Below are 17860 nucleotides of genomic sequence, written 5' to 3' on the forward strand. Positions count from 1 at the left end.
AATCCTGAGGGGTGGTTTAACACATTTTCCTATTTTTATTTACAATGGCATGCCTATATGCTATTTTCAAAGAAAACCGAGATGCTGTTTATTGTAGTGCTCCAAATGTATCTCAAATTATTTAAAAACATTTCATTTAACAACAATTATGTTGTGGTTTTAAATTAAAACTATTTAGAATTGTGTCACCTTACAGAACTGATTACAACTCATACACAATTTTCTTTTAAAGAAAAATGCAGGACATAACAGACTGAATTATTGACTTGCAAAAAAAAAAATGAATGCAGCATTCATCCTAACTTGTTTCTTAACTATATTTTAAAGAACTTACTATATATATATATATCTTTTCCCCCCACTTTTCATTTTTTTTTAATTAAAGCTTTTTATTTTCAAAACATATGCATAGATACTTTTTCAACATTGATCCTTGGACAGCCTGTGTTCCAAATTTTCCATTCTTTCCCCCCACCTCCTCCCCTTGATGGCAAGTAATCCAATATATGTTATACATGTTAAAATATATGCTAAATCCAATATATGCAAAAGTATTTGTACAATTCTCTTGCTGCACAAGAAAAGAACAAGGAAAGAAAATGAATAAGAAAACAAAATGAAAGACCTTACTATATCGTAATTTAATGTGTTAAACCACTTCTCAGGATTTCTTACAAGTTTGAAGAATATAGACAACAATCCACTACTTCCCAAGGTTGACTCTATAGGTAAATAGTTTTCTGCTCCCTAATATCCACCTCCAACCTCACTCCTTCCCAAATGTGCTAGCTCACATCTCACCAAACACACTGACTGTCAGTCAGTCTGGCACCATTTACTTCTACCAATCCTACAAGAAGTTGTCTAACTGTACTCATGAGGTCCTCCACCAAAATTATGTTATTTGATCTAAAAGACAGCCCTTTCTTCAAAGCAACACTTTGGCAGCTCCAAGTTTCCATCTCACTGCCACTGTTCCAAAAACCCTCTTCTCTCCGGTCTCCACCACCCAGCCCCATATTGTCGTCCTCTCAGAAGACATGCCCGAGAAGAAAGGCCATGCACTGTGAGCTTCCTCTTCGATCTCCCCTCCCAAATTCCAGAGACAAAAGCCATTCATCAGTCTCACATAAAGAGGCCTTCCGCACTATCACCACCCAGGCCCCTACTCTCAGGCAGCTCTTCCAGCAGACTGATCCTACCATCACCACCTACACCTTCATATCCTTCTCCCTCCCCCCCCTTTTCTTCCTCCCATATCTTGCCCTAAATGTGACTCTTAGCTGCTGCCCACAAATCTATCCATCTCTCCCATCCCTAAATATCTTTTCCTTGACTACTATTTTCTAAAGCTATCATCACAATTCCTAGAAAAAGCTATCTATTCTCATTACAACCATTTCCTTTCTTCTCGCTCCTCAATCTCTATCGTAATAAGGCTTCCAAGAGGCATCATTCAAGTAAAATTACCTTCTTCAAAATAACCAAAAACCCACAGCTAGGCATATATCCCCAAAAAAGGTCAAAGATAGGAAAAAAATACCCCATATGCACCAAAAATATTTATAGAACGAATTATTATAGTAGCAAAGATTTGCAAAGTATCTACCCATCAAATAAAGAATAAAAAGTTGGCATAAGGATGTAAAGAATATTATTTGTGCAGGAAGAAAATAGGAATAATAAAGAGAAGCATGGAAAAACATAAACTGATGCAAGTGAAATTAACATAATTAGGAAAATAATAAATACAAAATAGATAAATGGAAAGAACATCAAAAAACAAACTAATCCCTGGATGTTGTAGAATTATAACAACTGTCATTGTTTGTCCTTCATTCTTGAGGAGGACTATGACACCAGGGAGGTGATATCATAACATGAAAGGAAACTGGATTTCAGTGAGGGAGGCTGGGAAAGGTCACTTGCCTCACTTTCCCCTCCAGAGTCATCTGGGTCCAGTGACAAGATGTAGATCAGGACAACTGGACATGGCCCTGGATATGATAGGAGACCTTGGCCTTTTTAAACTTGGGTCTTTTAATAGGTCTCAGTCTGAGGCAACATCCAATCAGGGATTAAGGCTAGGTAAGAAATGAGACAGAAAATGGCCTCTTTTATGTAGTCAAAATTATAATTATGTTATATTGTATATCTATAACATATCACCCATTATATATAATAATTATAATGATCAAGCTTGGCCTGAAATGGGGGGGGGGAGGGGGAAAAAAAAACAGGCTTTCTTCCTGTTGAAGGTGGGGCTGAGGATGTGTAACACTGAATAAACTGTCAGACTAGACATAATGAACTGAATAGAAAGGCTTAACTGCTTCTCTTTATTTGTTATATTCTTTCCTTTAGGGAAGGAAGTGAGGGGGAAGGATTTCAGGTTTACATCTGGAAGGAAACTTTTAAATCTTCTAATATAATGTCCTCATTCTACAGATGAGGTGTAGAGACAGGAGATGATTTGCCCAAGGCAACATGACTAGAAAGCAGTCATCAGAAATTAAATCCAAGTACAAATACCAAATTCCTGACATTTACCACTATTACCACAAAAAAGGGAAATATATGAAAATAAAAATGACTAAAAAACATCAATATAGCAATGTCTAAAAAAAAAAAAAAAAAAAAAAAAAAAGAAGCCCTCTCCCCAAGAACAAACAAGCTCTTATCTGAGGGTCTTTGCTAAGCCTTCATTCTTCTGGACCTCATAGTCACCAAGGTTCCTGAGCACACACTCCTAGAGTTTTTAAGGCACAACTCTTAGTTCTCTGACCACGCCTCCTTTCCTGGATGGATAATCTGCCCCGTAACTGTGTGTGTGTGCCCTAAAGAGGACTCTCTTTCCATGCTTCCCTTCAGTACCTCATCACTCTCTGAAGATAAAGACAAGCCCTAGCCTTTTTCCTGAGCTTTAGTCTTATATCTCCAGTTCCCTACTAGACATTTCAAATCGAATGTTCTGGAGGTCTCAAATTCATCATCTTTTCTCCCCTTCTTTTGCAAGGACAGTATCATCCTTCTAAGCACCGCAGTAATGCTCAACTGCTCACTTTCAAGTCCACAGACAATCAATGGTCAAATCCCGTCTTTTCAACCTCCTATTCTCTCCTCTTCACCTCTTGCTTAAACTACTGTTCTAATTGGTTTTCCTACCTTGTCTTTCCTCATTCCATTCCATCCTACCAATATCACCAATTCCTTCTAGTGGATTTCACCCCTCATTGTCTCTATGATCAAATACCAACTCTCTAACTATTTCAAACACTATTTAGCCTTAAAATTTTTATTTTTACAATTTAGCTATAATCTAACTTTCCAGAACTACACATTATTCCTTTTCATGTACTCTTTGGTCCAGCCAAACTGATGTTCTTGTTGTTCTTCACAACATGCCCAGGTGTTTTTTCTTCACCTGTACCTCTAAGAAGCCCTCATTTCCTTCTATGCTCAGCTTGAAAGCCAATCCCATAACATGAGGCCACAAGGAATTTTATATCCCTTATTTTGTCTATACTTACAATTCATTATATTGCTCTCCAAAGAAAATAGAAACTCCTTGAAGGAGGGGGTGATTACTTTTCTTTTCTTTTCTTTTTTTTTTGGCTGAGGCAATTGGGGTTAAGTGACTTGCCCAGGGTTACACAGCTAGAAAGTGTAAAAGTGTATGGCACCAGATTTGAACTTAGGTCCTCCTGACTTCAGGGCTAGTGTTCTATTACTGTGGCACCTAGCTGCTCCAAGGAAGGGGTGATTTCATTTTTGTCTTTGTATCTCCAAAACCTAACACGATGCCTGGCACTTGTTGATTGACTGTTCAAATAACTGTACAGGTTTCTACATTATCACAAGTTAGTAAAATGTATAATTAAAGGACAGAAAGTGTCAACCTGCATAAAGTGCTAATAAATTGCTCCTAGCTTATAATACAGTGTAACAATTTCAATGTGATGGGAACAAATTTTATAAAGATATATAGAATGCATAATTTTGCTTCCAAAAGTTCAATGTCAAGTAAGATCCAAGAACTTATATTTTCCTAAATGGGAATCTGGAATATCATTAAATTCAACGACAACATTACATTTGGGGACTGAACTAACTTCTCTTTTTTTTTTTTTTTTAATTTATTTAATAGCCTTTTATTTACAGGATATATACATGGGTAACTTTACAGCATTAACAATTGCCAAACCTCTTGTTCCAATTTTTCACCTCTTACCCCTCCCACCCCCTCCCCTAAATGGCAGGATGACCAGTAGATGTTAAATATATTAAAATATAACTTAGATACACAATAAGTATACATGACCAAAACATTATTTTGCTGTACAAAAAGAATCAGACTCTGAATTATTGTACAATTAGCTTGTGAAGGAAATCAAAAATGCAGGTGTGCATAAATATAGGGATTGGGAATTCAATGTAATGGTTTTTAGTCATCTCCCAGAGTTCTTTTTCTGGGTATAGCTATGAACTAACTTCTCAATAGAGGCATACTTTGTATAAGTATAGTTAAATTAGCCCAATTAAGGCTACTGCACAACAAACGTCACTAATGAAGTATTGAAGAATTCCACTATCATTATGCAACGTTATTTTAATGCCTTTCAAGTGAATGCAATGTCATGTTTTAACAAAACTAATCACCCATAATGGTTGGGTACGGTTGAAAAGACTATACACCATCAAGTCTTACTATATTCTGTGTCCACATAAAAACCCTATTCTTGGTGAAACCAAATCTTTATCTGTAGAACCTTTATACTCTTTTCTCTATCTTACTGGTAAAAGTGATTAAAGGGGGAAGGGGGAAAAGGAGAGAAAGAGAAGAGAAGGAGAGAGGGAAAGGAAGAGAGAGAAGTAGGGAAAGGGAGAGAGGGAGAGAGTGAGAGAGTGAGAGAGCGAGAGCGTGAGGACATATTTCTGACTGATGCATGCCAGACTAGTCATCTGGGCTACTGCTTTTCAGAAATCCATTTATCATTACCCACCTATAATTTATTTCAATGTGCCTTTATTGTAATTCTGTTTATTTTGCTAATAATGACAGTAAGGCTCAGCTCAGCATAAAGTAGCTAGCTGATAATGTAGCTGTCATACGCATATGTATTCTGCTCATATAGCCAAACCATAGACCAGCTTCAGAATTGGTAGAGTGAGTGCTGGAGCTCTAAGATCTTAGATGATAATCTTGCTTTATGATTAATGTTAAGCACAATTTGCAAAGGAAACAGCAACTTTTGTGTTTATAATCATTAGAAATACAAACACTAAAACTGCTTCAGAAACTTAAATCTAGCTCTTCATGTCACACTCTATCTGCAAAAGAATAGCTGCCCTTCGCAGTTTAGCTTTTTAGTTTATTTGTTGATTCAATTTTAATTTAGAAATATCTTTCAATAGCCAATGAAAATCCATCATGATAAGAATTCCTGACATTTCTAATTCTCAATTTAACATATCTGGCACAAGTCTCTCATGAGATTCTACAAATTGTTCTGATGGTATTAAATGTTTTATAAATATAAATACTTGGAAAATGTCACTCAGAAAAATTCCTTAAATTACTTCATGATCATACACAATCACAAAAAAGAGAAAGTGTTTAGAAAAGACCCCGAAGGTTATCAAATCAATTTAATATTAGTCTAACTTTCAAATACACGATAGTAGTACAAGAAGTCTCACTAGTTGAAGTTCTCTTTATGACTCATTCTTCATCATAATTAGATTGTCTTTCAAAGAAAAAACATTGAATTCCTCTGTATATACTTAAAGAGTGAAGTATAATGTTTGTAAAGCTATAGTCACAAATTCAATTCCAATGGGGCTCTCTTCTAGGACAACAAAATGTATCCCTGACATGTGATGTCAAAAATGTGTGACTAAGTGTGTGCATATGCTACCGAAACTTTAAAAAGAATATACAATTAAAAATATACTCCCTCCTGTGATTAATTTATGCAGAAAAGGTATACTATGGCCCAACACAGTAATCAGGACATGATGAATACTCAGTTAAGTAATACTGATAGATAAAAGACAGCAATGAAGGTAATTCCTCTGTCTAATTAAACCTGATTACTTTTCATATCTAGTATCCTAACATTTTCCTCTAATACTTTTATTGTTTCTTCATTTTCACAGTAAGGTAAGTTCTTTTCAGCACAAAAAAGGTAAGAAATAATTACCAAAAATGTTATTTCAAATGGGCTCTCTGAAGTTCTATAGCAAGCAGGCTTTTACTAAAGATAATAAGAGTTTAAAATGTTATCTTGTTGCTAAGTATCTTGCTGGTCAGAATGTGCACAATGTACTCATTCTTTTATTCAATTTGTTTCCTTAATGCAAATATTGCAGGCACTCCTTCAAGATATTAATAGGTATCTGACATCTAGGGCTTTGCACATGTGTAGAACAACTCATTGTCAGGCTTTCGCCTTGCTTTTCATAGGAAAATGTGTTGCCTTCTCTGACTTAAAGCATAAATGTTGCCTCACCATACAAACATTCCCAAGCAATCTACCTCAAAGGCTTCTTCCTGGGTTCCCACACAAACATAAATTGACCCTTCTAGTCCAATACATTAAAACATGTGATTTACACTTATCCAGATTATAACTCTATGTAAATTAGGAGCGAATTCATTTGTCTTTTTAAAAAAATCAGTTAACACTCTCCCCCAACTTCTGTTGTATATCAGTAGAGATTAAGGGATTCAAAAAGAACCATTTAAAGGTTTATCAGATGACTCAAAAGATAATACAGTCTTCAACATTCATTCCCTTAACTTTTGTGATTTCAAACATGCCTATAATTTTATCAGTAACTTCATTTTCACTTTGGAGTTGCCAACTATGCACAGTAAAGGGAAAAAAAGAGGCACAATGTGTGCAACTTTGTGTAAGTGCTGGTGTCCTACTAAATACCTTGGTCTAGTTCACCCCATGATTGTAAGGAACTCTCCATGTTTTTATCAAATTTTCATTGTTTACCTTTAAAACTCAAGTTTTGTGTTGCGATTATGCCCCAAAAGCTTAGTGCAACTGCTTTGGGCTGTAAGCCCAAACATGCAAAATCAGTGATGGGGCTTAGTGAAATAAAAATGTTTGATAAAACTTCATGCCAGAATGTCTGCAGCCGCTGTTGACTGTGAAGACTACAGTTTTTGGAGCAGGGTAGAACTTAATCCCCTCTTTTCCATAGGTTCAATATATCAACATTCTCCTTTTTGATCACCCCACTGTTTTCCTCGGGAAAGAAGAGGATTGACTATATCTAGAATCTAGGCCTTGCTCAATTAAAAGGTACTTATGAATGGTTTAGCTGAATTTAATTAACTAATCCTACCCCTTAGAGGAGCCTCCACAAAAACTGATTTCTATTTCCCTGCCTCTCATCAGATTAATGAGAGGCAACTGGGCAATCAGAAAAATACCAAAGCTTTTATCTATATCATTGTTTCCCTTCTATTTAATAAACAGTATGACCTCTCCAAATACTTGAAGAAAATTCAACTTAAGAACTAAATTATTCTTTGAATTAGGAATAAGTCATAATGTGTATGTGTATATTTCATTTATGTGTATTATAAGAGGTTTTTTACAACAAAGTACTCAATCTTTTAATTAAGAATATTTTTGATGGCTGAGGAAATTAGAAAGAAGAATGCTGAATCTTCCTGGTAAGGATTGGTTTTCCGGGGCCCATCAACTTCAGATAAAAATGCTATGAGCTTGGGATTTAGCCATAAGCCTGAAGCAGAGGCAGATGGTCAAGACTAAGAGCTTTTTGTGCAGGGGCATCCGGCTGGGATCAAAAGTGATGTTTAGAGAACCCACCCTTCCTGAACTCTATGACATCTTGCAAAAGTTATACAATTATCTCATGATGTTGGTAATGTCTGTGGTTCCTTACCTCTTTTGGCCTAGATCTGCACCCTTCCTTTCTGATTCAGTGAATGGTTTTATTGTGTGTGAATATTTTCTTGTCACTTATTTTAAGTACTTTTAGTGTTTTTATTAAAAAAAAAAAAAAAAAAAAAAAAAACTTTCCCCAATTTGTTAAATAAAAAGCTATCTGAAATTAAAAAACTAACATTAAATTGGTTAATCCAAAAACTACACTTAGAGGTGCATCTTTCAGTCACATATAAAACCGAGGGAAAGAAAGGTTAAATGACTTGGTCCTGGCCACACAATTAAGTGTCAGAGCTGGGATTTGAACAAAATGGGAGGGGGGGGGGAAGGGGGAATCAAAATAGAAAGAGTGATATTACTAAGTATTCTGAACAGAAAGACAATTTTAAAAAATTCTTCCTATGGAGAAATTATAGGTCTACAAGATTAGAGTTTTGACAATATGCTATGTCGAAATATTAAATTGTAAACTTTGCCTTTTTAAGTAAGGCTTAATTAATCATATATTGCTCAAAGAAGAACCGTAAATATTCCTAAGTACCTTCAGTCTCAGAATTGTTTAACTTGCCTTAGAAGGGAAGAAAAGAAAATATATCACCTTTGTCACAAGAGTCATCCTACCAAGCAAACTGTATTAAAACGTCTCTCTTTACAAGAAATACAGGTATTCACTAATTAAGTAAAACAGATTCTGTCAGATAATTATTATTAGAATAAATTAACTCCCACAAATTATAGCTTTCCAATTGTTTTTTCTCTCCTTATGAGCTCAAAAATTTTAAAGAAAAAATTGGATTACTGCATACCTATAGATGGGGATTTGAAAGGGTATTTATCAGGAAGATCCACTCTAACTTTCCACACTCCACCTTCATATGGTGCTGTAAAAGAGAAGCATATTAAATATGTTTGTTTGGGTTTTTTCTGAATATAAATATAAATCAAATATATAACTATAAAGCAACAAAATATCAAAGTCAGGGTATAGGTGAAACTCTAAAATACTTAAAGACATTTCAAAATCCTCTAAAATGTCCTTTTCTAAGTCTTCCCCTCCCTTAACTTCTCTGGAGGACTTGTCACTGTTAACTATCTTCTCATATGCATAATTTAATCTCTGAGTTTTTATGAAACTGCTCTGTCATAATTATCTTTCTGTCTGTCCAACCAATCCTAGCTGCTCTTTCTTGGAGTATTAAATATGCCCTACATCTTATGGATTAAGTGTAACATAATGTTCTTTATTATCACTTCCATGGTTCTATCATCTTTCTTTGCAGATGACTTTCAAATTTAAATATGCATTCTTCATCTCCCCAATGAGCCCCAAAATTATATCCCCAGCTCCTTGTTGAATGTCACCATCTAGATATCCAATAGGCATCTCAAACTCACTAGAGATAAAACTAAACTCATTTTTTCCTGAAATCTACCTCTCACTCTAAAATCCTTATTTCATTCAAGGCACCAGCAATTTTTTCTGATAATTAAAGCTCAACGCTTCATTCTCATTCATTACTCTATTCAGACTCAGCCCAATACACAATCAACTACCAAGTTTCCTTATTTTTCCTTGTTTCTACTTCAAGATCTTTCACATGAGTTTTCCCTCAATTCTTACCACAACCACCACACACACACAGTAGGCCTTTGGCTCCTCTCATCCACACCATTGCAAAAGCCTCCTTATTACGGTCTCCCTGAATCCAGCCTTCCTCTTCTCCAACTGCTCTTCAATACACAGCTACCAAATGAACACCCCTATAATGAACTTTTGACCATATAACTCCCTTATTCAAGGAGCTTTATCACCCAGAGTTTTATAACAAAATGCAAATTTTTCTGACATTTAAGCCCTTTCACAATTTTGTTCCAACATATAGAGACTAGAGACATTAATCTCCTTTTATTCCCTCATACATAATATTCCATTTTCCTACATGCTTTAACATGGGTTGTCTCACATGTCTGGAAAGTTCACTCTGCTTATCTGTGTTTTTTGAAAGCACTACTTCTCATTTTCCTTCCAGACTCAGTCCAAATACTACCTCCTTCAACACACCTTTTCTAATTATCCCATTTACTAATGTCCCACACTAAAACCACTTTTTATTTATTGTGAATGTCTCTATGAACATGTTGTTTCTCACTTACAGAAAGAGACAGTCTACTTTTGAAATTTTATCTCTGGTGCCTTGTACAATGCCTGATATATAAGTACTTAATGAATGCTTTACTAATTGAAAAACTAGTTTCTTTAGGAATAAAGAATCAATTTTAATATTAATGTTTAATTTATTTTAAAAGATAAGCAAGATTTTAGTTAAAAGACATAGCACAAGAAAATCTGCAAAAACCAGATTTCATTGTTTTAGAGTTTCATTTATTCTGTAAAAAATTAAAAACACTCATTAGTAAGACATGGTCATATACCTCCCACCAAGCAGAAAAAGAATGCAGCTATCTGTAATAAAAACTTGCATTCAGCAATAACATTATAGAATGAAAACTTGAATTTATAAATAATCTATTATGGAGCAAAAGAGCACATAAACATGGCACAAAATTCCACAATGGCCCTGTAGTTCAATTTAAATTGGTTGCCAATAATTATAGGTGCCACCTGTCCAATATTCTCTTAGCTTATTATTTTTGCTTTATCTGAAAAGTCAATTAGTATAAAGCAAAATTACATTGAGAAAAGATTACATGTACTTACTTCCTTGTGGTCCATAAAACTTCACTACAAATTCGTTGAGTCCTCCTAGGATTGTAACTTCATGTTTGCTTTCAATGCTAATATCAAGAGTTAAGGAAAAATATCCATATTTAGTATTACACATGACAGAACATACTATCCTTATTTTTAGAAGTCATGAAGTCTTACCTAGGAATGTTATCAAAGAGAAGATGATATGAATGGGAAGTACATAATCATAAAAATCCTATGAATTTAAGACATGACATTTAAGACATAATTTGTTACCAGTATTTATACCTTCATTCAAATTCAAGTAAAAAGTTTAAGTCTGTTAAAGAATTTTTATCTTCAAACCCTGAAAACAGTTTACTATAGGAGCTGATAAAATATTTTCCTTCAAAGCCGACAGGGCATTGTAGAAAAATTCTGGTCCCCTAAGTGCAGTTATGAGGATCAAACAGTACAGTTAATTTGTTAATTATAGTTAAGAGACAGTATTTGTTAAGTGCCTTCGCACACCAGGGCCTGGGCACATAGTAGGTGTTACATAAATGTTAGCTATTATTATAATAACGTAGTGTTTTATCAGCATTGCCAACAGTCATAAGAATCAAAACTAATAAACATTATCCCTTTGCACATATAGTTCTGCCATTCATAAGCTAAATATTAAGGTTGGGAAGCTGGGTAATCTTGACTAAGATAACCACATTTTCTTATATCTATAAATGGAAAGAACTTATTTTTATCTATACCAAAATATCTTTGGTTCCTCCTCTCATAAGTTAAAACACTTAATATTTGCTTTCCTCTATCTGTAATGTTCCTTTTATCTTTTACTCAGGAAGGTAGGTGGTAGGTACAGTGAATAGAGGGCTAGAATTGGCCATCACAAAGACCTAAGTTCAAGTACAGCCTCAGACACTTAATAAGATAACTCTGAACAAGTTACTTACCCTCTGACTATTTCATTTTCCTTAGCAGTGAAATAGAAATAACACCTACCTCAACATGACAGGGTAGTTGGGAGGATCAAATGAGAATATAATGGAGCTAGAACAGTACTTCACACATGCTTTTATGCTCAACATGTGCTTATTTTTTCTCCCAACTTAAAGTGTTAAGTATTATAACTTCAAGATCTAAAATGTTAATGAGCTAAATTTATAAATCACTTCATACTTAATAGAAAGGATTACCTCGCTATATAGGAAAACAACAAAGATATTAAATGTAGTTTTGTCCTTTCCCTAAATTTTTAAATAGAAATGAAAGCTTAAGAAGAAAGAGTAATTTACCATTTCCAAAAAAGCATTAAGTCAACTTTTTTTGTACTTCGATAATTTTAGAACACTTGTTGCATTTACCTACTAGCAAATATCCAGATAGAGTATGATGTCAAATTTATTTTAAAATTCCTTGCTTAAATGCGGAGGGGAGGGGAAAGGAGGGAAGGAAAAAGGAGGGAAGGGGAGGGGAGGAGAAGAAAGAGGAGAGGGAAGGGAAAGGGAGGGGAGAGGAGAGAAGGAATTAATTATATATTAATATATAAGAGAAATATAAGGCAAATTTTAGACACAATTTCTTTAAAAACCTAAATGAACTATACTTTGTATACTAATATTTTTCACCACAGCATATAGAACTGACTCATTTCCAGCTCAATGAAATGGCAAGTGTACCTCTGATAAAAGTCACTTTATTCGAAACAAATATTAGTTTGTCTTTACAAGAACAACAACAAATCTATCAGAAATAAAACTGAGGAGAAAGAACACTTAAACATTAATTGACATAAGTTCAAGTATCCCAATCACAGCTAAAATTATGAAGTCATGTCAAAGTTAAAATTATTTTTTTTAAATCAATCAACTAAATTAATACTCTCACTAAAGTATAAATATAAGTTCACCATTAAAGAAACAGAAGATTTTTTAAAACAGGAAGGTATAAGCCCAACATGATCATAAGTTAGAAAAGTTCATTATTATTCCCTCTTCATCCCCTTCAAATCTTCAAAACCTGAATAGCAAGCTTTTTCTCATGTTATACTTTAGAAATTTAAACAGAATTTTCAAATTTTCTGCGAGGAAATACAAATTTTTTTCTGAATTTTAGACTCATATCGCCTAAATTTTACACTAGTCAGCAAAATTTCTAATTAATGTATTTACTTTTCTCTAAATGCCTAAGTCCCTTTTATGAATGCAATGAGTTGTGTTTCCCCATGACAGAGGAAGTTTGGAGTTCTCAAAAAACCCTCTTGTGCTGAGGATGACAAGTGACCACAGTGTGTGTGTCTAGAGCAGAGAGAGAGCTGGAGAGGGAATGGGAATGGAAAAGGAAGCCTAAATGGGGCCAAATTGAGGGGCTCATGAAACATGGCTAAAAAGGCTAAAAAGTTTGGATTTTATTTCATAGGTAATGGGGATATACTGAACTACTTCTGAGCGAAGGATAATTCAACAAAATATTTTATATTAAAAAAAATTCCATTGACATAGATAGGAAGGATTAGATACCTCAGAAGACAAATCGACTTCTGGAAAGCAATGTGAAAAATCACCTGCAGCAGAACCATTAATCACAGAATTAAAGTTCACCTTAAGATCACTTATTGCAACTGCTGGGTCTTACAGATGAAAGAGGTGAACCTATTCCCCCCCTCCCAAATGAGTCTAGGTGGTAGAGTTTAGCTAAACTCTCTAATCTTCTCATTTATGGTTGCACTACACTGTCAGAGTCTGCTAACTTTCGCTATTAGGACAGAGTCAGAGATGTTCATGTGTGCCAATCATACTTTTGCATTTATTTACTGCTTCTGATGCAGTGAGCTAGCATAAGGAATGGAAGTCACTACTAGTAGAGTAAAAGGCAAGTGGGTAAAATTTGCTGGCTTAATAGGACACGTGAGCTAGCTAACTGTAGATCTCAGGCAAGTAGGGCACTGCAGGGATGCATATTATTACATATTATTTCATTTTTCTAAGCTAAGGACGGTAGAAATGGATAAGGAAAGTACTGAACTGAAAGATATTACAAAAAGTAAAAGATCTTAACTGAAAATATAAAAAGAATAATTCAAAGTTGATTTTGCTAGGATTTCTACAGGACAGATTGCCAGTACAAAAATAAATCCTATTCATCACGGATATGTTCTCATCCACTTTATTATTTTCCTTGAGTTAGAAAGATATAAGGACTTAAATGAACATAGCAAAACAATATCCTCTAAAACTAAGTAAATATAGAAAGCTGTTATTTGTTTATTATTATTGTTATTTGGATGGAGTCTGATAAAAGATGAAATGAGTTTAGATTCAAAAGAAAAATTAAAGACAATTTACCTGATATCACAGCTTACAAATCTGTGGAAGCGACGCTTCTATTATAAATCATAGTTAATGAACTGTATAATCATATCGTATTGTGGCAATTAATTTTAATCAATTTTTTAAAATTATGACATATGAATGTCAACTGCGAAAGGATTGAAATATTCCATTTTTATGGAAAGAATGAACCAAACTGCAATATTTTTAATTTAAATTTTTTATTCATATTTTTTGTTGTAGTATCTTCATTTCTGAATGTACTCCTCACCTCTCTCCTACTCAAATGTCAGCTCTTGTAAGAAAGACTAAGGCAGGGAGAAGGTTAAAATCAGCATAGGAAAACCAACATATTAACCAACTCTTCACAGAATAAGCAATATTCCACACCCATATTTCCTTACTTTTGAAAGGAAATGCATTTTTCTTATCTCTTCTGGGACAAGCTCTGTCACTATAATTTCATAACATTTATTTTTCTATTCTCTATTTATTATATTGTTCTCATTTGTGTATACTTTTTTCCTGGTTCTGGCTAATTCATTGTACATTAGTTCATGTAAATTTCTATCATATTAATATACCACGGTTTAAACCATACAGCAAGTGCTATTATGAATACTGTGGTATATATGGGATTCTTCTTTCTCTTCTTGACTTCTTTGGGAAAGAGTTAATGGTGAGATCTTTGGATCACATAGTACAGACATAACTTCAAAATGCTTTATAAAATGACTGGACCAAATCACAATACCTTCAATAGTGTATTAGGATGCCCGTCTTCCCATAGAACTGCTAATACTGCTAATTCTCATTTTCTATCATCTTTACTAATCTAGATCTGTCAATTTCATGATTCAGGATTAAGATTTTTTTTGTTGTTATTTGGAGGGAGAAAGGATTTATATACCTGCTAGAAAAATACACTAAGCAATGTGACTTTTAAAATTGATCTTTAAAATCCTTAAAATATCCTAAATACCACTCATATTGCTGAATGTGAACAACTGTCAAATTGGTATATTGATCAATTTTTCTTTATATGATACTTTAGGAAAAACTATTACTATAGTCCATTTCTTTAAGGTTATTAATTTTGAAGCAGTTAGTTTAAAAAAAAACTGATAAATTTATACCATCTTAGAATAATGCAATTTATTTAAAGTCTATTTTACCAAATAATATCTTTTTGATCAAAAAAAGAATGTGTTACCTACACTGGTAAATAAAATACTCCACATTAAAATAATTATTTGATTAATGCTACCATGTGTAAAGATAACATAGCTCCTCCTCTTGCAGGGTGAAAGTCAGTAAATATGAGATGAAAGATAACAAATCCTGCTAGATGAAGAATTGGCAGAACAGGCTGAAAAGGCATTACGAGTTTATTTTAATTCAAATGATTTTGAATTAATCTTGGAGGGCTGGTCTAAAACTATTTGTTGAACAAAACTGACATTTTCTCTCTCCTTTCCCCCAATGCAATTCAGAAATGAATGCTTGTTACTTGTTTCCATTCTTACTGATTTTAACAGTCTCAGACGGCATCAAGCATTAGGGAATTACTTTTTCTGCTTGACATGGTAATATGTAGTTTAAGTTTTATTTTAAGGCAAAAAAAGGGCATCTTACTTCCTACCTGGATGCACTCCTTTGACACTTTATCACGTGCCTCCCAACTTTCAGTTTCCTTTTGTGTTATCTTCCCCCATTAGATTTTTAAGAAGCTCTTTAAGGGCAGGGACTGTCCTTTTAAAAAGATCTGTACCTCCAATAATCAGCACAGTGCTTGACACACCAGTAAAAATTTAATACATGTTTACTGATTGTTGACTAGTGAAGGAAGAACAGTCCTATATGACAGACTGACCCAACTCCTAACAAAGAAGAAAATTAAGACAAATTTTTTCAAACATAGTCAATGAAACTTTTTTGCAAATATATATAAAATAACAAAATGTTGCAAAAAATTTTTTTCCTTTATTCTTCAAATAGGAAGGAGAGTGAAAAGATGCATTATATGAGATAAGCAAAAGCTGGGAACAAAATAAATACAATAGATAACTGTCTCACTGGAATATGGCTTGGATTGGGAAAGACTTGAGACTGTATCCAATCAGTAGTTTACTTGGTTTTTCTTTATCATTTATATCCTATTAGCTTGAGTTCATCAGTAAAATTGATTTTTTTCCTAGAATAAACCAACTGATTTTTAAAAATTTCTACTAACAAATTATCATTATTTAATACTACTACTCAGCAGCACTATAGATTTGATCAACACACATTTAAAAGGTAAGATGTAGTCCACGGATCTATAAATCACTATGTATCCAATTCATCTCAAATTAGAAGAAAAACAAATAACAACATGAAGGCCTCAGACACCAGATGGAGACAAGAATATCCACAATCCACAATGAAATTCATAATAAACATCTCAATAGCTGACCTAGAAAACAGTAATCCTTGTCCTTCAAAATCCCACACTTTTCAAGGACTTCATTAAAATACTAAATTTTCTCAAATCCAAAACCACTTCTTAGATAATAAAAACTTTTCCCAAAGCCACTTAGACTATATTACATCTTGTACAAAAAAATGTATATCCAAAATGCTTGAAAAAAAATTATGCAGGAAAATCTTATTTTATATTACATGCTAAATTCTGGACATCCCAGAAATTTAAGACTTTAGGGACAATTAAGACTGTTTCTAATTTTTGTGACATCATATTTTCTATGTACCTAAGGAATTCTATGCACCAGAGAATTTCCAATAAGGATAATAATTTCACATTTTACCATTCTTTAACAATGTCAGGTTTTCACAATTGAATATATATTTATAATACATTATATATAGTCTCGATCTTCTCAGCAATCTCCCAAGTCACAAAAATCCACTTGAGTCTCTTTTATCTCTCCAACAAGACAAAGCCCCTAAACAAGCCTTTTTCTTCCTTATTTCCCTCCAAACAGTGCCTAGTATGAAAGCATTAGAATTTCAATACATGCATGATGACTACCTGTTAAGACAGTTTTCTCTTTTTTATCATCATTCAGTTTAAAACCAAAAAGTATTCATTCCAAACTACAAAATATTCTATAACCAATTAGTTTAGGAAACTATGCTAAAGGCTGTCTTTTCAAGTAAGATGTCTGAACATAAGTTTCATAGGGGAAAAAAAGACCCACCAAAGCTTTATTAATAAGAATTTATGATGTACATGTAGAAGTCAGTGGAGAGACAAAGACAGAAATCAAACAGTCATTACTTGAAAGTAGTATTCAATTATCAGGGAAGACAGCATGCATATAAAGCTAAGAGAAATCCATCACACCTATACTATTTAATTGATTTTTGGCAAGGATAAGGATCTACTATGATCAAGGATCTACTATGATTCTGATTATTTTAGTTCTAGAAGAAAAATTTTGATTCTTACTTAAATCCCTCTACTTAATGCCATACTTTGTACCGATTCAATTCTTTAAAGTGAGTTAGAGAATTCCACAAAAAGTTACAGCAGTTTCCAGTTGTGGACTTAGAACTGTTTCCAAGTTGGAGGAGTGACTTCACTTGTCAAGCAACTTCCATTTCTTCTTTATGCTCTTCTTTCAGAGTAACCACAGAAATCTTTAGAAATGTTATTTGCCTATAAAATGCCAGATTAATTCAAAAACACCTTACACCTTACAATTAAGAGGCCACAACCAAGTCTTCACACATTATATAAATTCCAAGGAAGTGACCAAATAAGTAGCACAAGCCTGATATGACTGAAATGAAATTAAAGAAGAGTAAAGATTTGACTCAATCAGAAACAAATCATAAGAAGAAAAGTAATAATTAAAAAAAACATTAAGGGATGATAGTATATCTCTCAGATC

The 17860-nt window shown here is 33.7% G+C and overlaps 1 protein-coding gene across 1 annotated transcript in view; it reads right to left on the minus strand.

Moving 5' to 3' along the window:
- The window catches only part of UBE2H (ubiquitin conjugating enzyme E2 H), a 133424-nt gene that overhangs the window by 49348 nt on the left and 66216 nt on the right, over positions 1-17860 (minus strand). The window contains exons 2-3 of the mRNA XM_031939048.1: positions 10651-10727; positions 8738-8812 (exon numbers count right to left, since the gene is read on the minus strand). Coding sequence (XP_031794908.1) covers positions 8738-8812; positions 10651-10727 — 152 coding nt within the window. The remainder of the gene's footprint in view (positions 1-8737; positions 8813-10650; positions 10728-17860) is intronic.

This window comes from Sarcophilus harrisii, chromosome 5, assembly GCF_902635505.1.
Source record: "Sarcophilus harrisii chromosome 5, mSarHar1.11, whole genome shotgun sequence".
NCBI classification, from domain to species: Eukaryota; Metazoa; Chordata; class Mammalia; order Dasyuromorphia; family Dasyuridae; genus Sarcophilus; species Sarcophilus harrisii.